The sequence below is a fragment of the Microcebus murinus genome, chromosome 2 (genome assembly GCF_040939455.1).
Source record: "Microcebus murinus isolate Inina chromosome 2, M.murinus_Inina_mat1.0, whole genome shotgun sequence".
Classification (NCBI taxonomy): domain Eukaryota; kingdom Metazoa; phylum Chordata; class Mammalia; order Primates; family Cheirogaleidae; genus Microcebus; species Microcebus murinus.
The window spans coordinates 80,734,594-80,756,676 of NC_134105.1; the positions used below are offsets into that span (position 1 = coordinate 80,734,594).

At 36.0% G+C, this 22,083-nt stretch overlaps 1 protein-coding gene across 1 annotated transcript in view; it reads left to right on the forward strand.

Annotated features, from left to right (window-relative positions):
* The window catches only part of SLC35A3 (solute carrier family 35 member A3), a 52,966-nt gene that overhangs the window by 25,134 nt on the left and 5,749 nt on the right, over nucleotides 1–22,083 (forward strand). The window contains exons 3-7 of the mRNA XM_012748641.3: nucleotides 4,647–4,801; nucleotides 10,193–10,315; nucleotides 15,638–15,809; nucleotides 17,124–17,242; nucleotides 18,961–19,094. Of these exons, the coding sequence (XP_012604095.1) occupies nucleotides 4,647–4,801; nucleotides 10,193–10,315; nucleotides 15,638–15,809; nucleotides 17,124–17,242; nucleotides 18,961–19,094 (703 nt within the window). The remainder of the gene's footprint in view (nucleotides 1–4,646; nucleotides 4,802–10,192; nucleotides 10,316–15,637; nucleotides 15,810–17,123; nucleotides 17,243–18,960; nucleotides 19,095–22,083) is intronic.

A 22,083-nucleotide genomic window follows, 5' to 3' on the forward strand; every position in this document is an offset into this window, starting at 1 on the left:
ATTCCAGGTGGATTAAAAATTGACATTTAAAAAGTAAAACTTATGACCCTGGTACTATGAATGATTTCAAATAAGATTTAAAAGGCACAAATAAGACTTCTGGCATTAGGCAGCAGAGCCATTGATGCTCTCCTCTGAGCTGTGCTGAGGTTGTAGGGCCCAGCTGCATGAGGGGAGGCCTCTTCATGGGCTGTGGTGCTGCAATGGGCGGGAGAATCCTATGAGTGGGTGGGGAGCATGTCAGCCACCTCAAAGGAGAAATCACAAGGCACAGAGATTGAAAAATTCCAGATGGTCTATAGTTTTGATATCCTCAGAGTCTTTGGGTACATCTTTTAGCTGAAGAAGGCACAGACTGCCACTGACAGTGGTGGCCTTGCCACCAGGTTTCTACTGGCGCTCAGGGCCTCATGACTCTCAACTCCCCGTGCCTCATGAGCAGGATAGCTGGCCTCTTTCTGGCTATGCTCTGCTGGATGAGCTATCTCTTCTGGAGACTGGTGGGAATCCTGTATGTGAATGAGTCTGGCACCATGCTGCAGGTGGCTCAACTAACCTTCTGGGGCTGGCAGTAGGACACATACTGTCCTGTGGCAAATGTGAGTCCCCTGACAGAACTGAGGAACAGCTCAGGAGCTGTTCATGCATATATAGCAGTACAGTGGGAAGGAGACCTTCTACCTCACCCTGCACTATGGGATGCATCCTAAACAGAGAGTGTTTCTCACAGGTGTTTGGGATGCTGGACACACTCAAGCTAACAAATGGGAGCCAGGGCTCTGGGTGACCCTGAACTGCCTAGATCTCTGGCAGGAAGACTTAGGGTATGGGTAAGGCTGAAGAAGGTATCAGGCACCCGGAGAGTTTGCCAGGGCCCCTGGGATCTTGTCTTTAAGGAGAAAGAAATTCATGAGGCAGGTAACCAGGTTTAGAAAAAAGGCTTTTAGTGCAAGTTCTTACTGGGCTTGTGTATGACATTCAGTCAGATAATGGCCAGAAGTTTCTGTTAAGAGCCAGTTCTTAGAGGAAGCTGTGCCAAGTCACCCAGACAGTACACTCTGAAATTGGAAGACAAAGGTGTGGGAGGGGGAGTAAACGATTTGGAGTCAGAAGTCGGGTTCTGTCAGTTATCAACTCCCTGTCCTTGGGTAGGTTATCGAGTCTCACTGGTTTTCACATCTGCAAAATGGAAAGTCCTACCTGTCTCATGGGATGGGTGTGAGAATAAACAATAAATGTCAAGTGCATTGCAAACTCAGTAGCCCAGAACAATTATTAAGTGTTTGGTGAAAGGTCAGGGCTTAGTGAAAGGCTTCCAGGCAGTCAGCAGTGACTTCCAAAGCCTGGTGCTGTGCCACTTCATATACCCAGGAGGAGAAGGGACTGGGGTGATGCCTGGATCCTACCAGGATTGTCACTGCATATTGACTCAGGCAGGATGTCATTCAAGTGAGCACAACACCCCAGCTAAGATTTTGTTTACTTCCCAGAGGTCTAGGGGCCTATTCCATCGGAAGGCTTTGCAGTCTAATAAAGCCAGATCAGAAAGCTGAGGTGGGAGGATCACTTGAGCCCAGGAGTTCCAGCCTGAGTGACAGAGAAAGACCCTGTCTCCTAAAATAAATAAAGGAAAAAAGGAAGGAGGGAAGGCAGGCAGGCAGGCAGATGGACTATAACAACAACAAAAGAGGCACAAATAAGGCCATAAAGGAAAAAATAGATAATTTGGGGTACATTAAAATGAGAAACATCTATAAATCAAACCAAGTGAGAAGATAAGCCACAGATTGAGAAAAGATTTATGTCACATGGAACCACCAATATTTAATAGCCAGAATTACAAAGAATTTCTAAAACTCAAGAAAAAGACAACTCAGTAGAAAAGGAGTAAAAGGATATAAATATAGTATATATTAGAAAAGATCAGACTGAGCTCTGTCACATTCCCAATATTTAGAGGTCAGATTCAGAAGGAGGAATCAGCAAAAGAAGACTGGAAAGGAGTCACCAGCAAGATAGAAAACCATGAAAACATAATAGAAAAACTGAGAAAGTTTTCATGGAAGAGGAAACATGAACAGTCAATAAATGTATAAGATGCTCAACCTCACTGGCAATCAGGGAAATCCATTAAAACCAAGAGACAGAAATTGCCCTCAGATTGGCAAAAATAAAAAGTCTTAACAATACCAGGAATTGGCAGGAATGTGAAACAGACCTTCCCTAAGTGCAAGTAAGAAAAATATGTGATAGCATTCATTATTTAAAATTTTTAAAAATGTGTCAATATTTGAGATTTTTTTCCTAGTAAAACTAAGAAAAAATGTTTGGTGACTTTTAGTTAACAATTTTTTGACTATTATTTTTGAATGGGGAGATGGTAGATACCAGGTTTCAATCTTTAATGTTTTTTTCATTTCAAAAGACTTTTCATAATCAAAGTTTTCCCATTTTATTTTGGGAGGGAAAATCATCAACAAGGTGTCATTGTTGGTAAAGTGGTAGGGTTCGTTGGGATTTTTTTCTTAAGGGGTTTATATATCTCTTAAAATTCTTTGGGCATTTTCTGTGACTGATACTATAGGTTGGCAAATTCAAAATCCATTTCTAATCTCTTTCTCCCTTTCCTGTCTCTAATATGGAGGAAATACAGGAAAAGACCCAGCTTCCTTGCAGCTAGGGGTAGCTATGCAACATAGTCCTGTTCAATCAGAGCCAAGATGACTGCCAGTTTCCTCTTCTTCCTTCTGCTGCCTGAAACCAGAACCAGAGGTGCAGCAGTCATTTGGTGACTTTGTTAGGATAATCATATAGACACTAGATAAAAAGTATGAAGGTAAAAAACCTATATATATATACATATATATATATATATATATATAGTATTGTATATAAAAGGATCTTAGAATAGTGCCTATTATTATTCAGGAATAAATCAGGTACATTTTAGTTTAAAAAAATAGGGCATTCATTATCTAATATATATTTTATAATCTAAGAATTTTCTCAAGATTATATTGCAGAAAATTTTAAAGTCAGTTATTCTACTCCAACACAGTTATTTAATTTTATTTTTATGCTCACTCTTTTTTCTAAATATGTTTGTCTTGGACAAACTCTTTTATTTTTATTTTATTTTTTTTTTTTTGAGACAGAGTCTCACTCTGTTGCCCAGGCTAGAGTGCTGTGGTGTCAGCTTAGCTCACAGCAACTTCAAACTCCTGGGCTCAAGTGCTCCTTCTGCCTCAGCCTCCTGAGTAGCTCAGACTACAGGCATGTGCCACCATGCCCAACTAATTATTTCTATATATATTTTTAGTTGGCCAATTAATATCTATTTTTTTTTTTTTTTTAGTAGAGACGGGATCTAGCTCTTGCTCAGGATGGTTTCGAACTCCTGACCTTTAGCGATCCACCCGCCTGGGCCTCCCAGAGTGCTAGGATTACAGGTGTGAGCTACCACACCTGGCCTGGACAAACTCTTAATCATTTGCAATATAAAGAGACATAGGCTTAATTTATAGCAGTATTGTGTTAACAGGAAAGATATAAATTCTGCTCTACTATTTGATGATTCAACTAAACCTAGTATATTAATTTCAGCCTTTCCATCACCAGAGTGGGCTGCAGTGGTTGGAAGGTTTCCAACAAAGATATTGGAAGGCCTTTAAAAGGTAGTGTTAGGGATCCATGCAACCAGGAAGGGGAGGGCACCACTTTGGGTTCCCTTTACCCCTGAGATCTCAGGGTGGGAGAAGTGGAAGAAAAACAAGCTTTCTTCCAGACTACTGGTTGGCAGCTTGTGACAGAGCTAATCTGGTTTCTTTCAAGTCAGTGACAGTCATTTTTAAGAGTGGGTTTATTTACTTCCAAGATCCACCTCCCTTCTCCTCTCAGAATCCTTTGCCCCAAAGGACTTTGTCCTTCTCTTCGCAGCTGGGCACTGTGGGCACCTTCTGCAACTTGCTCAATGCAGGTTTGCCACAAACTTCCAATTTGTAAATAATGCAATATCTGCAAAGCACAAGAAAGTAAAGTATGATTAAATGAAATATGCCTATAGACAGAAAACCTGGATCCCAGAGCTGTTGTAGAAGTTTTAGATCTGGACTCATGATATGTCAGACAAGTCCCTGTGGGGTTGAGTTCGTGTTAGTTGGAATTAACTAACCAACCAAACTTACTCCCTAATTGATTTACCTATTTTTATCATTAAAAATCTCACAATTATTAAGTGGTATGAATGGATGATGATATTTGGAATATACAAAATATACGTTTTTATAATGTTACAATAAAGTAAGAATATCTTGTTGATAAATTAATACTTTGAGCTTTTGGTTATCATAAATATATATACATGTGAGTGTGTATATATGTATATAAATGCATATAATCGATTTGATTATATATCAGAATGAAAGAATATGGGGATAATGCTCTTATTTTTTAATATGCTATCTTACAATATTTAACATTGGAAAAATTAGCATCATAAAGGTATATTTTAGACTTAAACATATCTTACCATGTAGCTCAGTTTCCTTTTTACACAGGTGAGAAAACCAAATCCTTGAGAGAGAGGATATGCAACTTATTCAGAGTTACTTAATTACTGATTTTTCCCATTTAATGTTTTTTCCTAGAATGTAGTCTAAGAGCACTGAATCGGGTACTACATGATGAAATACTTAATAAACCTATGGAAACACTTAAACTTGCTATTCCATCAGGCATATATACTCTTCAGAACAATTTACTCTATGTGGCACTGTCAAATCTAGATGCAGCTACTTATCAGGTACTTAAAATATACATCTTTCTTTAAAAAAATTTTATTGATACGTAATATGTGTACATATTTATGGGATACATGTGATATTTTGATACATGCATACAATGTGTAATGTTCAAATCAGGGTGCTGAGGATATCCATTACCTCAAACATTTATCATTTCTTTATATTGGGAACATTTCAAATCTTCTAGCTATTTTAGAATTTATAGTTTTTATAAATAATGAATGATTATTAACTATAGTCCCCCTACTGTGCTGTCAAACACTAGAACTTATTCTTTCTTTATTTTTTCTTTTTCTTTTTTTGAGGGAGCGGCAAGGTCTGCCTCTAGTACAGGCTGGTCCCATCCCCCTGGAACTAATTCTTTCTATCTAACTGTATGTTTGTATTCATTAACCAAACTCTCTTCATCCCTCCTTCCTGTTTCCTTCCTAGCCTCTGGTAACTATCATTCTACTCTCTACCTCCATGAGATTTAGCTTCAATATATGAATGAGAACATGTCTTTTTGTGCCTGGCTTATTGCACTTAACATAATGACCAGTTCTATCCATGTTTTTGCAAATAACAGGATTTTATTCTTTTGGCTGAATGGTATTCCATTGTGTATATATACCACATTTTCTATATCCATTCATTCATTGATAAGACACTTAGGTTGATTCCCTATCTTGGTTATTGTAAATAGCGCTACTGTAAACATGAGGGTGCAGGTATCCCATTGATATACTGATTTCCTTTCCTTTGGATAAATACCCAGTTGTGGGATTGCTGGGTCATATGTTAGTTCTATTTTTAGTTTTTTGAGAAACCTTCTTATTGGTTTTCGTAGTGGCTATACTAATTTATATTCCCACCAACAGTGAGTTCCCTTTTCTCTGCATCCTCTGCAGCATGTTTTTTTGTTTTTGTTTTTGTTTTTGTCTCCTTGATAATAGCTATCCTAATGAGATGATATCTTATTGTGGTTTTGATTTGCATTTCCCTGATAATGAGTGATGTTGAGCATTTTTAAAAAATACCTCTTGGCCATTTGTATGTCTTCTTTTTATAAATGTCTATTTAGGTCCTTTGCTTGCTTTTCCATTGGATTATTTGTTTTTATGCTATTGAGTTGTTTGCATTCCTTGTATATTCTGGATATTGGTCCCATGTTGGATGAATAGTTGCAAATATTTTCTCCTGTTCTACAGGTTGTCTCTTCACTTTGTGGATTGTTTCCTTTGTGGATGTCTCCTTCTGCAGAAGCTTTTTAGTTGAATATAATCCCATTTGTATATTTTTTTTCATGTGCTTTTGAAGTTGTAGCCATAAAATCTTAGCCTAGATCAATATTCTAAAACATTTCCCCCTCTGTTTTCTTCTATTAGTTTTACAGTTTTGAGTCTTAAGTCTTTAATCCATTTTGAGTTGATTTTTGAGTATGGTGAGAGATAGGGGTCTAGTTTCATTCTTTTGCATATTGATATGCAATTTTCCCAGCACCATTTATTGAAGAGGATGTCCTTTTCCCAGTGTGTGTTTGTGGTGCCTTTGTCAAAAATCAGTTGGCTATAAATACATGAATTTATTTTGGGGTTCTCTAATTCTGTTCCACTGCTCTTTGTGTCTATTATTATACCAATACCATGCTGGTTTGGTTACTATAGCTTGGTACTATATTTTGAAGTCAAGCAGTATAATGCCTTAAGCTTTGTTCTTTTTGCTCAGGATTGGTTTGGCTATTCAGGATATTTTGTGGTTCCATATGGATTTTAGGAGTACTTTTTTCTATCTCTGTGAAGAATGTAATTAGTATTTTGAAGGAGATTACACTGAATCTGTAGATTTTTGGGGGGTAGTATGGTCATTTTAATATTAATTCTTCTATTCCTGAACATGGGATGTGTTTCCATTTGTTTGTGTCCTCTTCAATTTCCTTCATCAGTGTTTCGTAGTTTTCCTTGTAGAAATCTTTACTTCATTGGTTAAATTTATTCCTAAGTTTTTTATATTATAAATAGTATTATTTTCTTGATTTTTTTTTCAGCTAGCTTGTTATTGGTTTATAGAAATATTACTGATTTTTGTATGTGCCAACTTAACTGATTTCATTGATCAGTTCTAAGAGTTTTTAGGTGGAGTGTTTAGTTTTATCTATATATAAAATTATGTTGTCTGAAAAGATGGACAGTTTGACTCCATCTTTTCCAATTTGAATGCGTTTTATTTCTTTCTCTTGCCTGATTGCTCTGGCTAGGATTTCCAGTACTATTTTTAATAAGAGTGATGAAAGTGAACATCCTTGTCTTGTTACAGTTTTTAGAGGGAAGGCTTTCAGCTGTGCCCCATTCAGTATGAGGTAAGCTGTGAGTTTGTCTATGTGGCCTTTATTATGTTGAGATATGCTCCTTCTATGCCTAATTTGTTGAGAGTTTTTATCATGAAGGATGTTTTAAATTTTATCAAATGCTTTTTGCATCTACTGAGATGATCATATGGTTTTTGTCCTTCATTCTGTTGATGTGATGTATCGCATCTATAGATTTGCATATGTTAACTCATCCTTGCATCCATGGGATAAATCCCAGTTAATCACAGTGAATAATCTTTTTGATGCACTATTGGATTCCCCTGGCTACTATTTTGTTGAGGATTTTTGCGTCTATGCTTATTAGGGATATTCAACGGTAATTTTCTTTTTTTTGTTGTGTCCTTGTCTGGTTTTGATTTCAGGGTTATGCAGGCCTTGTAAACTGAATTAGGAAAAATTCTCTGCTCTTCAGTATTTTGGAATAGTTTGAGAGGAATTGATTTTCATTCTTCTTCATAGGCTTGGTAGAATTCAACAGTAAAGCCATCTAGTCCTGAACTTTTCTTTTTTGGGAGACTTTTTATTAATGATTCAATCTCATTACTCATTATTGGTCTATTCAGGTTTTCTATTTCTTCATGGCTCAATTTTGGTAGGTTGTGTCCAAGAATTTATCCATTTCCTCTAGATTTTCCAGTTTATTAGTGTAGCTCATAACAGTCTCTAATGGTCCTTTGTATTTCTGTGGTTTCAGTTGTTATGTCTCCTTTTTCATTTCTGATTTTATTTGGGTCTTCTCTCTTTTTTTCGTGGTTAGTCTGACTAATGGTTTGTTGATTTTTGTTTATCTTTTCAAAAAACCAACTTTTCATTTCATTGATCCTTTCTATTGTTTTTTTTTTTCCTTTTTTTTGAGACAAAGTCTCACTGTGTTGTCCAGACTAGAATGCTGTGGTGCTAAGATAGCTCACTACAACCTTGACCTCCCATGCTCAAGGATCCTCCAACCTCAGCCTCCTGAGGAGCTGGGATTGTAGATATTCATCACCATGCCCAGCTAATTTTTGAATTATTTTTTTGTAGAGACAGGGTCTCAGTATATTTCCCAGGCTGGTCTTAAACTCCTGGTCTCCAGCAGTCCTCCCAACTTGCCCTCCCAAAGTGCTGGAATTATAGGCATGAGTCACTGCACTTGGCTCTTTGTATTGTTTTTTAGTCACCATTTTATTTAGTTCTGCTCGGATCTTTATTATTTCATTCCTTCTATTAATTTTGGGTTTAGTTTGTAATTGCCTTTCTAGTTCCTCAAGGTACATCATTAGATTATTTATTTGAAATCTTTCTACTTTTTTGATATAGGCATTAAATTTAGCACTGTTTTTTCTGTATCCCATAGGTTTTGGCATTTTGTGTTTCCATTTTCATTTGTTTGAAGAAATTTTTTGTGTTGCTTCTCAATTTCTTCATTGACTCAAAGGTTGTTCAGGAGCCTGTTTTTTTACTTCCCTGTATTAGAAGAGTTTCCAAAGGCCCTTGTTATTTATTTCTACTTTCATTTCCTTGTAGTCTGAGAAGATACTTGATATGATTTCAATTTTTAAAGAATTGTTTTGTATCCTAACATATACACATGGTCTCTTGTGGAGAATGTTCCATTTGCTGATGAGGAGAATGTGTACTCTGCAACTGTTGGATGAAATATTCTGTAAATGTCTGATAGGTCCATTTGATCTAATGTGCAGTTTAAATCCAGTGTTTCTTTCTTGATTTTCTGTCTAGATGATCTTTTTAATGCAGAGAGTGTGGTGTTGAAGTCTCCAACTATTATTGTGTTGGAATCCATCTCTCCCTTTATTTGACTTCATTTTGCCAAGTTCACTGCATAATGTTCTGTGAGCAGTTTTTCTCAATTATGACACTATTGACTTTTTTTTAGGGTCTTGCTATGTTACCCAGCCGGGACTCAAACTCTTGGGTTCAAGCGTCCAAAGATCCCTGGTACCTGGTAGGAATTCCTAAGACTAGCATTGACTGGAGGGTTAGATCCCAGTTCCTGGCCATGTACAACCCACTAAACACACCCCTATGATCTTTAAAATACATTTTAATAGTCCTTTTAAGAAACATACAAACATACTGCAGCACTATTCACAACAGCCAAGATATGGAATCAACCTAGTGTCCATCAATGGATGAATGGATAAGGAAATTGTGGTACATATACACAATGGAATATTAGACACAAAAAGAATGGAACCCTGCCATTTGAAACAACGTGGGTGGAATTGGAGAATATCATATTAAGTGAAATAAGCCAAGCACAGAAAGACAAATCTTGGCTGGGCATGGTGACTCACGCCTGTAATCCCAGCACTCTGGGAGGCTGAGGCGGGCGGATTGCTCGAGGTCAGGAGTTCGAAACCAGCCTGAGCAAGAGCAAGACCCCACCTCTACTATAAATAGAAAGAAATTAATTGGCCAACTAATATATATAGAAAAAATTAGCCGGGCATGGTGGCGCATGCCTGTAGTCCCAGCTACTTGGGAGGCTGAGGCAGCAGGATTGCTTGAGCCCAGGAGTTTGAGGTGCTGTGAGCTAGGCTGATGCCACAGCACTCAATCTAGCCTGGCCAACAAAGTGAGACTCTGTCTCAAAAACAAAAAGACAAATCTTTCATGTTCTCACTCATGTGGGAGATAAATATTAAAAACAACTGATGTCATGGAAACAGAGAGTAGAGTAATGGTTACCAGAGGCTGGGAAAGGTAGCAGGGAGCGGGGGATAAAGTGGGGATGGTTAATAGGTGCAAAAATACAGTTAGGTAAAATGAACAATATTTGATAGCACAACAAAGTGGTTGTAATCAACAATAAATTAGGATATACTTTAAAGTGAAATTGAAATGTTAAATGCAAAGAAATGTTAAATGCGTGATGTGATGGATATTCAAATGACCTTGATATGATTAATTCACGTTGTATGCCTGTATCGAAACGTCTCAAGTACCCTATAAAGATATACACCTACTATGTACCCATAATAATTAAAAATTTAAAAAACATATAAACAAACAATAATATTGCTGTTTTCTTTTTTAGGTCACGTATCAGTTGAAAATTCTTACAACAGCATTATTTTCTGTATCTATGCTTGGTAAAAAATTAGGTGTGTACCAGTGGCTCTCCCTAGTAATTTTGATGACTGGAGTTGCTTTTGTACAGGTAACTATTCAAGATGAGTATATCTTTTGTTTTTTATCAGTTTCAAAATCTTATTTATTTTGTATGGAGAACCTATTATTTGTTGAAGCAAATAAATGCTTATTCCTTACAACTGACAGATATATTTTAGGGGTTTCCTTTGTGTGAGACACTACATTGGAACTGTGTCACAAGGAAATTAAAAAAAATAAAATCATATTATCTAAAGAAATGAACAGTCTAGTTGGGGAAATAAGACACTGCATACTAAACAAAGCTGATTTTATTGGATATCTGTAGCAATTAAAATTATTAGTCCTTCCTAGCTCTTGGGAGGCCGAGGCGGGCGGATTGCTCAAGGTCAGGAGTTCAAAACCAGCCTGAGCAAGAGCAAGACCCCGTCTCTACTATAAATAGAAAGAAATTAATTGGCCAACTGATATATATATAAAAAATTAGCCGGGCATGGTGGCTCATGCCTGTAGTCCCAGCTACTCGGGAGGCTGAGGCAGAAGGATCGCTCGAGCCCAGGAGTTTGAGGTTGCTGTGAGCTAGGCTGATGCCACGGCACTCACTCTAGCCTGGACAACAAAGCGAGACTCTGTCTCAAAAAAAAAAAAAAAAATTATTAGTCTTTTATTGTCTGTTAACTACACTGATACCATTCTTTCCTGGTTCTTATATGTTTCTAATGATTCCTTATTGGTTTCCTTCTTGGGCTCATTTTCCTTGATACTCCTTTAGATATTGTGGTTGTTTGTAGGCCTGCTATTATTTTCTAATTTGTGTCCTTATTTTTGGAGATTTCATCCATGTTGGAGGTTTTTATTAGCACATATGCTGACAATTCCTCAGTTTGTGTCACCAGCTCTGGTTATCACTTGTACTTTCAGATTAGTGTATCTAAAAGTCTCTTGGATATCTTCACTTGGTTGTTCAATAGGCCTTATAAACTCAGCATAACTAAAATTAAACTTTATCTCTTCCCTATAGAACTTATTCTTGTTACTATTTTTCCAATCATTATTTACTCAAAGTGGGAGCTATCCTAGATTCTTTCTTCTACTTGTATATCTAATCAATAACTAAGTCCTTACTGATCCTGCCTTCTAAAACTTCCTGATTTTGTCCTTGTCTGTCTCTCTGCTATCACTTCCCCAGTTCATCCTTCCTTGTTTGTCATGTTATCTTTTCCTCCTAACATTATTTCTACTTCAGTTTTACCCATCCCCCAAAGTCCAGCCTCTACTTAGTTACCACTGTGGTCTGTCTAAAAACAAATCCAATCATATCACATTCCTGCCATTGAGAGGTCCCCATAACTTCCCCTGGAGTGTGGTATGTATATTTTGAATAAATATTTTTAATATTTATTTATTTTAAATGGGTATTATAATAGTATAAAAAGCATATCAAACTGATTTTTATAAATATTGCTTAGGATAAGCTAAAGTAGGTATTATTTCAAAAAGTGAGGTATCTTAAATTAATATGTCAAGTAATTGGTCGGGCACGGTGGCTCACGCCTGTAATCCTAGCTCTTGGGAGGCTGAGACGGGCGGATTGCTCAAGGTCAGGAGTTCAAAACCAGTCTGAGCAAGAGCGAGACCCCGTCTCTACTATAAATAGAAAGAAATTAATTGGCCAACTGATATATATATAAAAAATTAGCCAGGCATGGTGGCGCATGCCTGTAGTCCCAGCTACTCGGGAGGCTGAGGCAGAAGGATCGCTCGAGCCTAGGAGTTTGAGGTTGCTGTGAGCTAGGCTAACGCCACGGCACTCACTCTAGCCTGGACAACAAAGCGAGACTCTGTCTCAAAAAAAAAAAAAAAAAAAAAAAAAGTCAAGTAATTAATAGTTAAGGTGGAACATAGGTTTGACAAAACCATGAAAGTAACAGGCAAATAACTGAAGAGAGGCTGATTTGGGTGGATTGCTTGAGCTCAGGAGTTTGAGACCAGCCTGAGCAAGAGGGAGACCCCATTTCTACTAAAAATAGAAAAAAATTAGCTGGGCAACTACTAATAGAAACAAAAAATTAGCCAAGTGTGGTGGCTTGTACCTGTAGTCCTAGCTACTTGGGAGGCAGGGGCAGGAGGATCGCTTGAGCCCAGGAATTTGAGGTTGCTGTGAGTTAGGCTAATGCCATGGCACTGTAACCTGGGTGACAGAGTAAGACTCTGTCTCAAAAAAAAAAAAAAAAAAAAAAAAAGGAACAATGACCTATAGGACAAAGCCCAGAATGCTTAGCATAACACACTGACCCTTCCATAATGCACCTACAGCTCCAGGCTCATTTCTGCTGCTCCTCACTTCACAATCTGAATTTCTAAAACTGAACTGCTTGTAGAGGTTATTTTACCCATCTGTGTGTTTATGCATCCTCTTGTGCCTACAATGACTTCTTACTAGCTAACTCCTATTCATTTTTTAAGACTCAATTGAGGTGTTACCTCTACCTGAATACCTTCCTAACATTCCAGGCATAGTATTTTTCCTTCTTCTGTGCTACCATAGTACTTTGTATGTATCTTTTCCTGGTTACCAAATATATATATATATTTGGGGGGGGGGGTTGAGACAGAGTCTTGCTCTGTTGCCCTAGGTAGAATGCAGTGGCATCATCATAGCTCACTGCAACCTCAAACTGCTGGGCTAAAGCAATCCTCCCACCTTGGCCTCCAGAGTACTAAGGATTACAGGCATGAGCCACCATACCTGGCCCCAGGTTACTTAAATGCTTGTTTATATGTCTGTTTTATACCTACAACTTGAGTTTGTCGAAGGCAACAGCTGTATTTCACTGCTCTTTCCATTTCTAGTGCCTAATCAGCAAAATTTAAACATAGTTTAAGATCAGGAAAAACAAATGACATGTTGTCAACTGATTTTATAAAGTGTAAGTACAGATCACTTTTGGGAAACCTTCAGGAAGGAGGTTGGATTTAAATTAGGTTTTGAAAGATAATAGTTATCATGAAATCTGCATGTTGAATACTTATTAAATACTTATATGCCAGGCACACCCCTCAGTGCTTATCCTTTATTATCTCATGTAATACCTGTTTAAGGTAAGTATTATCCTTCCTATCTTACAGAAGAAGAATTAAAACTCAGAAAGGGTAACTAAGTTGCTTAAGATCACAGATCTAGTAGTGGCAGAGCCAGAATCAAAACTCTTTAAAACTTTTTTCACTATTGTCTTTCAGTAGGTCTGAAGCACCAGAAAAAGCATTATAGAAAAAGGATGGTTAAAAAAAAAATACAGGTGTGCAGCTGTGGATAAGCACAAGATAAATTAAGAAATGGTAATAAACTTTGGAACAAAGGATTGACAAAAGATGTAGTAAAAGATGAAATTAGAAAATACAGATTGTACCAGTTTATATGTGGTCTTCAGTATTGAGGTAGGAGTTTAGACTTGATGGCTTTTGGCTTGAAGGCCTTACTGGAGATATGGAAGACAGAGAGGCATATCAGAGGAATCCTGTTGGTGTGCAAGGCAGATTAGTGGGGAGAAAAACAGAAGGAATGGAGAGTATAATGGGGGCCTAAACTGGCCAGTTAGTAGGGTTGGAATATTTCAGAGTAGGATGGAAGAGTTGTTAAAAGAGAAGAATCAGTATGAGTTTGAGACTAATAAATATCATAGGGAATGGAGATCAAGGAAATTTATGTTTGAATGGTGATTTTTAATAGATATAAAAGCTATGTTTTCAACAGGAATGAGTAAATTTTGGTCCCATTAGCTTTAAGGAGATAACAAGCTTCGGAATAGCAGCAATAGAACTCTTACACTTGAACTCAGAAGAGATGTCGGTGCTTCTGTGAATCAACTCTCCAGACTAGAGGGGATTGGTATAACTATGCTGTAGAATTATGCTGTCCAATAGGGTAACCACAAATCAAATGTAGCTATTTAAATTTAATTAATTAAAATTTTAAAAAATTGAAATTTCAGTTTCTTAGTCACACTCCCTACATTTCAAGTGCTCAATAGCCACATATAAATAGTGCTCTCCCTATTGGATAGCAAAGATAGAGAACATTTCCATCATCAGAGGAAGTCTATTGAGTAGTGCAGGTATAAAGATTAGGAGAACAGGACCAAGGAAAAGAGCAGGTAGTTCCAAGAGGCAAGGAATGAGTAGTCAGTGTCACTGGTACAGTGAAGGCAACCTGGGAATTGCAGGGAGTGGACAATATTGTTATTAAAAGCTATTTAACACATTGATTGAAAAGTCTTTGGTAGCCATGAAAAGTACAGTTACAGGCCGGGCATGGTGGCTCACACCTGTAATTCTAGCACTCTGGCAGACTGAGGCTGGTGGATCGCTCGAGGTCAGGAGTTTGAAACCAGCCTGAGCAAGAGCGAGACTCCATCTCTACTCAAAGTAGAAAGAAATTAATTGGCCAACTAAAATATATATATTAGCCGGGCATGGTGGTACATGCCTGTAGTCCCAGATACTCGGGAGGCTGAGGTAGGATTGCTTGGGCCCCAGGAGTTTGAGGTTGCTGTGAGCTATGCTGATGCCACAGCACTCTAGCTTGGGGAACAGAGTGAGGCTGTCTCAAAAAAGAAAATACAGTTTCAGAAGGAAAAGTAGCTTTAAGAAGCCCAGGTAGTAGGAGTCAAGCAGAGGAGTATGGAAATAGATATGAAAGAAAATCGAGCTAGGTATAGGGTATTCGATTGATTAGATTAAAGGTCTTTATCATCTAACACAAAAGTATCATGCCTGATATGATGACTCAAGTCCCTTCCACACATTTCTTTTCTAGTGTACTCAGAGTTTTCCATCATTTTCTGGTGGGCTGTCTTTCCCTGACAGTGTTTGGGGTTCACCTCCCAACAGCTTCTCTTTATTATGTTTGATTTAGCACATTTCTTTCCAATTGCCTCAGCTTCTGCTGAGGCAGCAGAGGGAATGTAAGATTTTTAGTCTTTCATCTACCTATATTTGAAATGGTGCTTTTTAATAAATTAAACTTTAAAGAATTATATCAAAGTAGTAGATTGGTCTCTGTAAAAAATGAAATGTAAAATATTTGTTGTTTCTTAGGGTTTCTTAAAAATTATAAATTGTCCTTAAAATCTGTACCCCCATAATATGCCGAAATAAAAAAAAAGAAAAAAAATTATAAATTGTAATAGTAATATATTATCACTGTGGGGGGAAAAATCAAATAGTGATAAGGTTTTCTTTCAAAAGCTCTCCTCTGCAATTCCCAGGAATGATATTAGTCACCTTTTCATTTTAAAGTCTAAGAGTGGGCTCTTAATATGCAATGTGTAAAGTATAGTAGGAATTCAGCTTCAATTTTCTTTTTATTTAGTGGCCCTCAGATTCTCAAGAGCTTGATTCTAAGGAACTTTCAGCTGGCTCTCAATTTGTAGGACTGATGGCAGTTCTCACAGCATGTTTTTCAAGTGGTTTTGCTGGAGTTTACTTTGAGAAAATCTTAAAAGAAACAAAACAATCAGTATGGATAAGAAACATTCAGCTTGGTAAGTTTTAAATGCTTTCTAATATTTTTAAAAAAGTGATCATATTGTTAATTTAAATATTTCCATATGTCTTTACATAAATAAGCCTTGCATAAATCTGTTGATCCAAATACCTGGCAATGATTTTTGTCTTTTTTAAAAAATTGTATTTTAAATGAATGCCTTTTATTCAAGAATTTGAAATTTTAGGTCTATAACATAAGGGTGTAGCCTCACCCTTCTGTCCTCACCATTTGGAGCCTTAGTAACTTTACCCTTCATTGCTCTTCTTTCCCAGAAGGTGTTGCAAATAACTTACATATTTTACTCCTAGGAAAGGGGAGTAAGGTACTTAGATGGAAGAAGTTTAAAATGATGAACCTGTTGCCTCCGTTTTAAAATCTTATATGCCTTTTTATTTCAAAATGTTATGTTTTAGCTCTTAAATACTCAACATTTTTCTAACCGAAAGTAAATAGTTTAAAAGAAAAAAATGTCCCACATATTGAAGTATAGTCCTTGAACAAATATTTAAACTATTTGTAGTATTATAATATTTAAATTTTCATACAAAGATTCTATCATTTAGTATTCCTGGCATGCATTCATTCCTGATGATGCTACATAGAACTGCCCATGTGCTGAGCATGGTGGCTCAGGGCTGTAATCCTAGCACTTTAGGAAACCAAGGTGGGAAGATTGCTTGAGGCCAGGAGTTTGAGACCTTATCTCTACAAAAAATAGAAAAATTAGCCAGGCGTGGTGGCTTGTACCTGTAGTCGAAACTATTCAGGAGGCTGAGACAGGAGGATGGCTTGAGCCCAGGAGTTTGAGACCAGCCTGGGCAACAAAGGGAAGACCTTGAGACCTGTCTCTACAAAAAATAAAAACAAAAACAAAAGAACTGCCCATATGACAAGCAGCTCATTAGCAAATCAACACATGTAATGTAAATATATGAACATCTGGACCTAGCAATAGGAAGATCCAAAATATAATGCCATATGCCAAAATTGAGTATTTTACAAATATTTGAGCCTTGGGATCATGTAATTTATGCATTATAGTTTTTAGTACTCTGAAGTCTGTAATCTCTGTTCTTTTTGTATTCTATATCTTTGTCTTTTTATATTCTTATGTCTTTGCCTTATAATCACAGTAGTAAATATACTTTTATTGATAAGTTTATAGAAACCAAGTAATAATTTTAAAAAGTAGTCAAATTTTATCCAAAAGAAAACATTATGTATAAAATTATTTGGAATGTCAATGGAAAAATATCTCTTCAAACAAGCTAACTGACATCTGATGTAGATTTTACATTTTTTTTTTTAGGTTTCTTTGGGAGTATATTTGGATTAATGGGTGTATACATTTATGATGGAGAACTGGTATCAAAGAATGGATTTTTTCAGGGATATAACCAACTAACCTGGATAGTAGTTGTTCTCCAGGTAAAGCATTTAAAGTCTCATATTTAATGCCAATAAACTTTATTTTAGTATAGAGAATCAAAGTAGCTACTGATATGAGGGAAAAAGATCCCTCTTGTTAATGTTCTCGTTTTATCTAGTTTATTTAGGGAACTTAAAATAGAAGTGGTCTTAATGCCCTAATGAAAACTTATTTTGAAAGGGGTCTTAAGCAAACTTTGTGGTATTTAAGTTGAACATGATAAAAATACAAGTTTAAGAATAAAATAGTTGAAACTGAAAGCAAATATAACTTTTTTTTTGGAATTGAATCTGATTGGAGACCTTTGACCATCCCATATCTGGATTTTTTTTTTTTTCAGATTTTTCTAAACTCCTATCATTGTACGGGAAGTCTGCAGTCAGCCATTAAGACCCAACAAGCAGACTTAGATATTTAATTCTGTGACAGTTGATAGCCTTATATTGTAGTTATGTTTTGGACTATTCCTGTCAAATTACTTCAGTTTATATGTAACTTGAAATTAAGTGTTGAGTAATAAATTTCATCTTTAGAAAATACTTGAGTATTATAGAGAATATAAAATGAAGATAAGTAATGGCCCTCAGAGCCTTTTTCTATTCTCCTAGAGATTCTTGAAGCCTGAGGAGTAGGTTCCAGAGGATAAGTAAAAGTGGCAAAGGATAGTTGTGTTTTAAATCATGAAGTATACTTCTAAAGGATAAATGAAAATTTAAAAAATTAAATATTTGAGAGAAAATTTGAAGTGCAGATAAGGTATGTTAGGATAGTTTATGTATAATCTATTTTATCCTAGCAAAGAGAGGAAACCATTTTCCCTTAAGAAGGGACTAAAGACATGAGCAAAATAAAAAAGGTTTGGTGTAACTGGTATGAGGAAGTCAATAGAGAATAAACAGATGAATGACAACATTGCCAAGAAATACTGGGACCCAAACATTAATTTATAGTGAGCTCAATTGTCATAATTCGTGACTTTCTCTAAATAAAGCTTCCATCATAGAAGAGGTACAGTGAAAATTGTTTAGGTAGGTAACCCAGATTTTGAAACTGATAAACAGGGTTTGGCAGAAAGCAAAACGAGGTAGTATAGTAAAAACTCATTATTCAAGTAGCCACAATTTGGAATTTGAAAGGGATTCGGTAGAAAGTTCCTTCTACACTCTTAAAGAAGCATGATTAAAACTGAGCTTTAGGAAGAGTAATCTGACAGCAGTCAGAGGTGGATTGGATTGGGGAGAAACTAGAGGAAGAAAGCCAAATTAGGAGGATATTGAAAGGCTAGTAAAATAACTTTCAAGTTACTTTATTTTTACTCAAAAGTAAAAATATTTCACTATTCCAAGTGACTCATCTTCCCACATTTGTCTGAACAAGTGATGTTTAATTACTAAATTGGATGAAGATAGATGTTTTATTTATAATATGGTCACACTCCATTATAATTAACTGCAGATTGCTGTAGTAGTTACTTTATTAGATGCCCTTTGAAATAAGAGGGCTATTGATAGGCATGATAAATAACCATGTAGGAAAAAATAGGAGGGCTATTGAACAAAACCTAAAAGTCTATTGGTTATAAGAGATGTTTAATATAAATCACTTATTATCATGGGATTGAATTTATAGAACAATCTAAAGCTTCATTGATAGTAACATTGTTTTGAAAAGCAATTTTATGTTTGTTTTTATAAATAATCTTTTAAAACTTCTACAGGCACTTGGAGGCCTTGTAATAGCTGCTGTTATTAAGTATGCGGATAATATTTTAAAAGGATTTGCAACCTCTTTATCCATAATATTATCAACACTGATATCCTATTTTTGGCTACAAGATTTTGTGCCAACCAGGTAAAATATTCTTTTCTGTTTCTTTAAGTTCCCAAGTGGAAATAAGAATAGAAAAATAAGCATTCTTCATAAGGTGATATGACACATTTTGTTCTAATACAACTTTTGAAGAATCATTGAAATGTAATTTAAAAATCCATTTAACTGTCTTTTAAAAAAGATTTCACACTAAATGCATGAAAGATAATCTTCCCCTGGAAAGTTTTTAATACAAATTTGGCTGGCCAGAATTTTTCCAATAGAACTGAATGTTTTTCCCTTAGAGTAAAAAGTCATATAAAAAGTTAATAAGTTATATAAAATGATAAAATAAGTCATACAATGACATTTTAATACATAATTTATATAATTAAAGCCAGGATAGTAGATGACATTCTTGAAGAAGATAGTTTATATAGAGAAAGTAGTTCATGAGAAAACTCTATTAGGTGATAGCAGGAAGAAGAGCAGTTTGAAAAGGAATTACAAAAGGAGTGATAGTTAAAATAGGAGACCCACGACCTTGTACTGTTATCAATGCCAAGGGAGGAGAAAGAGTCAGGAGGAATCGAGTGTAATGAATACCTATTACAGATGGTATTGAAGGTTCTTTTTTTTGGTATAATTATTGATTTATAATCCCAGACTAATGGGATTCTATTATTTTAATTGCTTCCAGGACATGATTCTTGGTCTTCCTCCAACTTCATTTTCCTCCTAATTTTTTTAACCTTTAAATTTTAGAATCTCCCAAAGATCTTTTATCTGTACTCCTTCTCTTAGGTGATCTCTATTCTCATGGCTTTAAATATCATCTATATGCTAACAATTTTTATTTAAATTTGAATTCCAGGCTTGTATATCTAATTGCATATTCAACATTTACACTCTGTCTATTGGGTAACTCATTGCCTATTCCTAGTTGTTTTTCTCATTTCAGTAAAATGGCAGCATCTTCATTCTTACAGTTGCTGAGGCCAAAATCCTCCTCAGTTTAGATAGGAATATAGTTTATCCACAGTATCCCGATATATATAGGGATATAGACAGGTTTGTAAGAGAAGGTTAAAATGTTTGGAAGTTCTTTATTTTCTAAGTGAGATAAAAAGTCAGGTCATCAGCTTCTCTTTTATCTTTCTCGCATATGTCATTCTATTAATAATCCAGTGACAACCTGTCAGCTCTTTCTTTTTAATATCTCCTGAATTTGACCATTTCTCACAAACTCTACTTCTACCACTCTGGTCCAAGCCACCACATTCTTATTGGATTAAGGGACTAGTTTCCTGACTTGTCTCCTTGCTTCTTCTCTTGCCCTGTACCCCTGGTCTTCTCTATTCAGCAACCAGAATGATTCTTTTTCAGTGTAAATCATATCATATTACTTCAGTAGTAACTTTGCTCAGAAACCTTCTTATTGATTCTGATCTCACTCAAAATTTGTCATGGCTCAGTGGGAGCCTATTTGATTTGCCACTTTATCTTCTTGGAATACTCATCTCCTACATATTCCCATGGCATATCCCCTTACTCCCTCAGGTCTTGGCTCAAATATCACTTTACCAAGAAATCACCCTAAATAAAAGAGCACCCCCTCCATTCCAACCTTCTCTTTCCTCTTTTCTTCAGAAGACTTATCACCATCTGATAAATAAGCAGAGCTGGTGCTTGGCACATAATGAGTGCTCAGTATGTTTGTTGAGTGAATGTTCAAGATCTTAAAATTTTAATACAGCTAGTAAAAATTCATTTGTGTTTTTGAGAGTTAGTGAAATAGGATTATGGATGGAATTTGGCAGTAGAAATGTATGTGATTTTTCTATTTCTGTATGGAACATTTATGGTTTTAATTCTTTTCTGGCAACCTGCACAACAGGTCTGGGACATGCATGTTGAGATCTGTAATTTTTATGAGACAAAATTTTAAAGCATTTCTGTGTTCAGCTTGGTGTGGGAATGAATTACTTAGCTTCTGAGACTAGCCTAACAATGATTATAACACCTATGTCTTGTTGCTTTATTCTTTGTTCATTAGATGAGGAAATCATGTGGTTTAATGTTATTTGAGAATGTTTTGAACTTGTAGATTTTTAGGGCATACTTAAAAAGACACACTTTAAAAAAAATTAAACCTCATATAAGACTGAGGTAATTAACTTTAAATTTTTGAATTATTCTTGGAATAAACAAGTCAATGAACAAGTAAACCAGTAGAGAGACAAAAGAGTAGTAGTTTGTCAATAAGATATGTACCTGCATGTAAATTCATGTTGCTGAGGGAGTGTGTAAGATACGTTGGGATGAAGATAAGACAATGATACTGTTATTGAATGAATGAATGAATGAATGAATAAATGTTTTGAGAATATGCCCAGGACACCAAACAAGATGGATAAGATGGATTATTTTTCCTACAATAGATAAATATGCCCTCTATCTTTTTGCAGTCTTACTTTTGTGAAGAATTCATTTTAGCAATAAATCCAGTGACCTTTTCTCTATCTTCATTCAACTCTATTCCAAATGTAATAATATATTTGCCTTTGTTATCATATCCTCATTTCACCTCCTTAAACAGTTTTTTTGCTTCTCTGAAGTGGTATGCCTATACTTATCTTTCTGATTATCCCTTTGGTAGCTTGTTAACTGTCACTCCCTTGGTCATCTCATCCATTGCTGTCTTATCTTTTCTCTCTATGAAAATAAATCCCAGTGTCACCTAAGCTCTCTAGATCCCTATATTCTACAGACTTCAAGACATCTGTACTGATACCATGTCACCAGTATTTACTTTCCTAATTTATTTTTCCTGTGCTCACTATTTTGCTTGTATTATCATCCTTCCATTTAGGCTTACGTATTCTTTTATCAAAAGTTTATTAAGTGTCCACTATGTGCCTGCCAATCACTGTGCTAGATCCTGGGGAAAAAGGAGTGCATGAATGAAACACAGTTTCTTGTCTTCAGGGAGGTCACAGTGATTGGAGAGAGAGAGAGAGAGACACTTGAA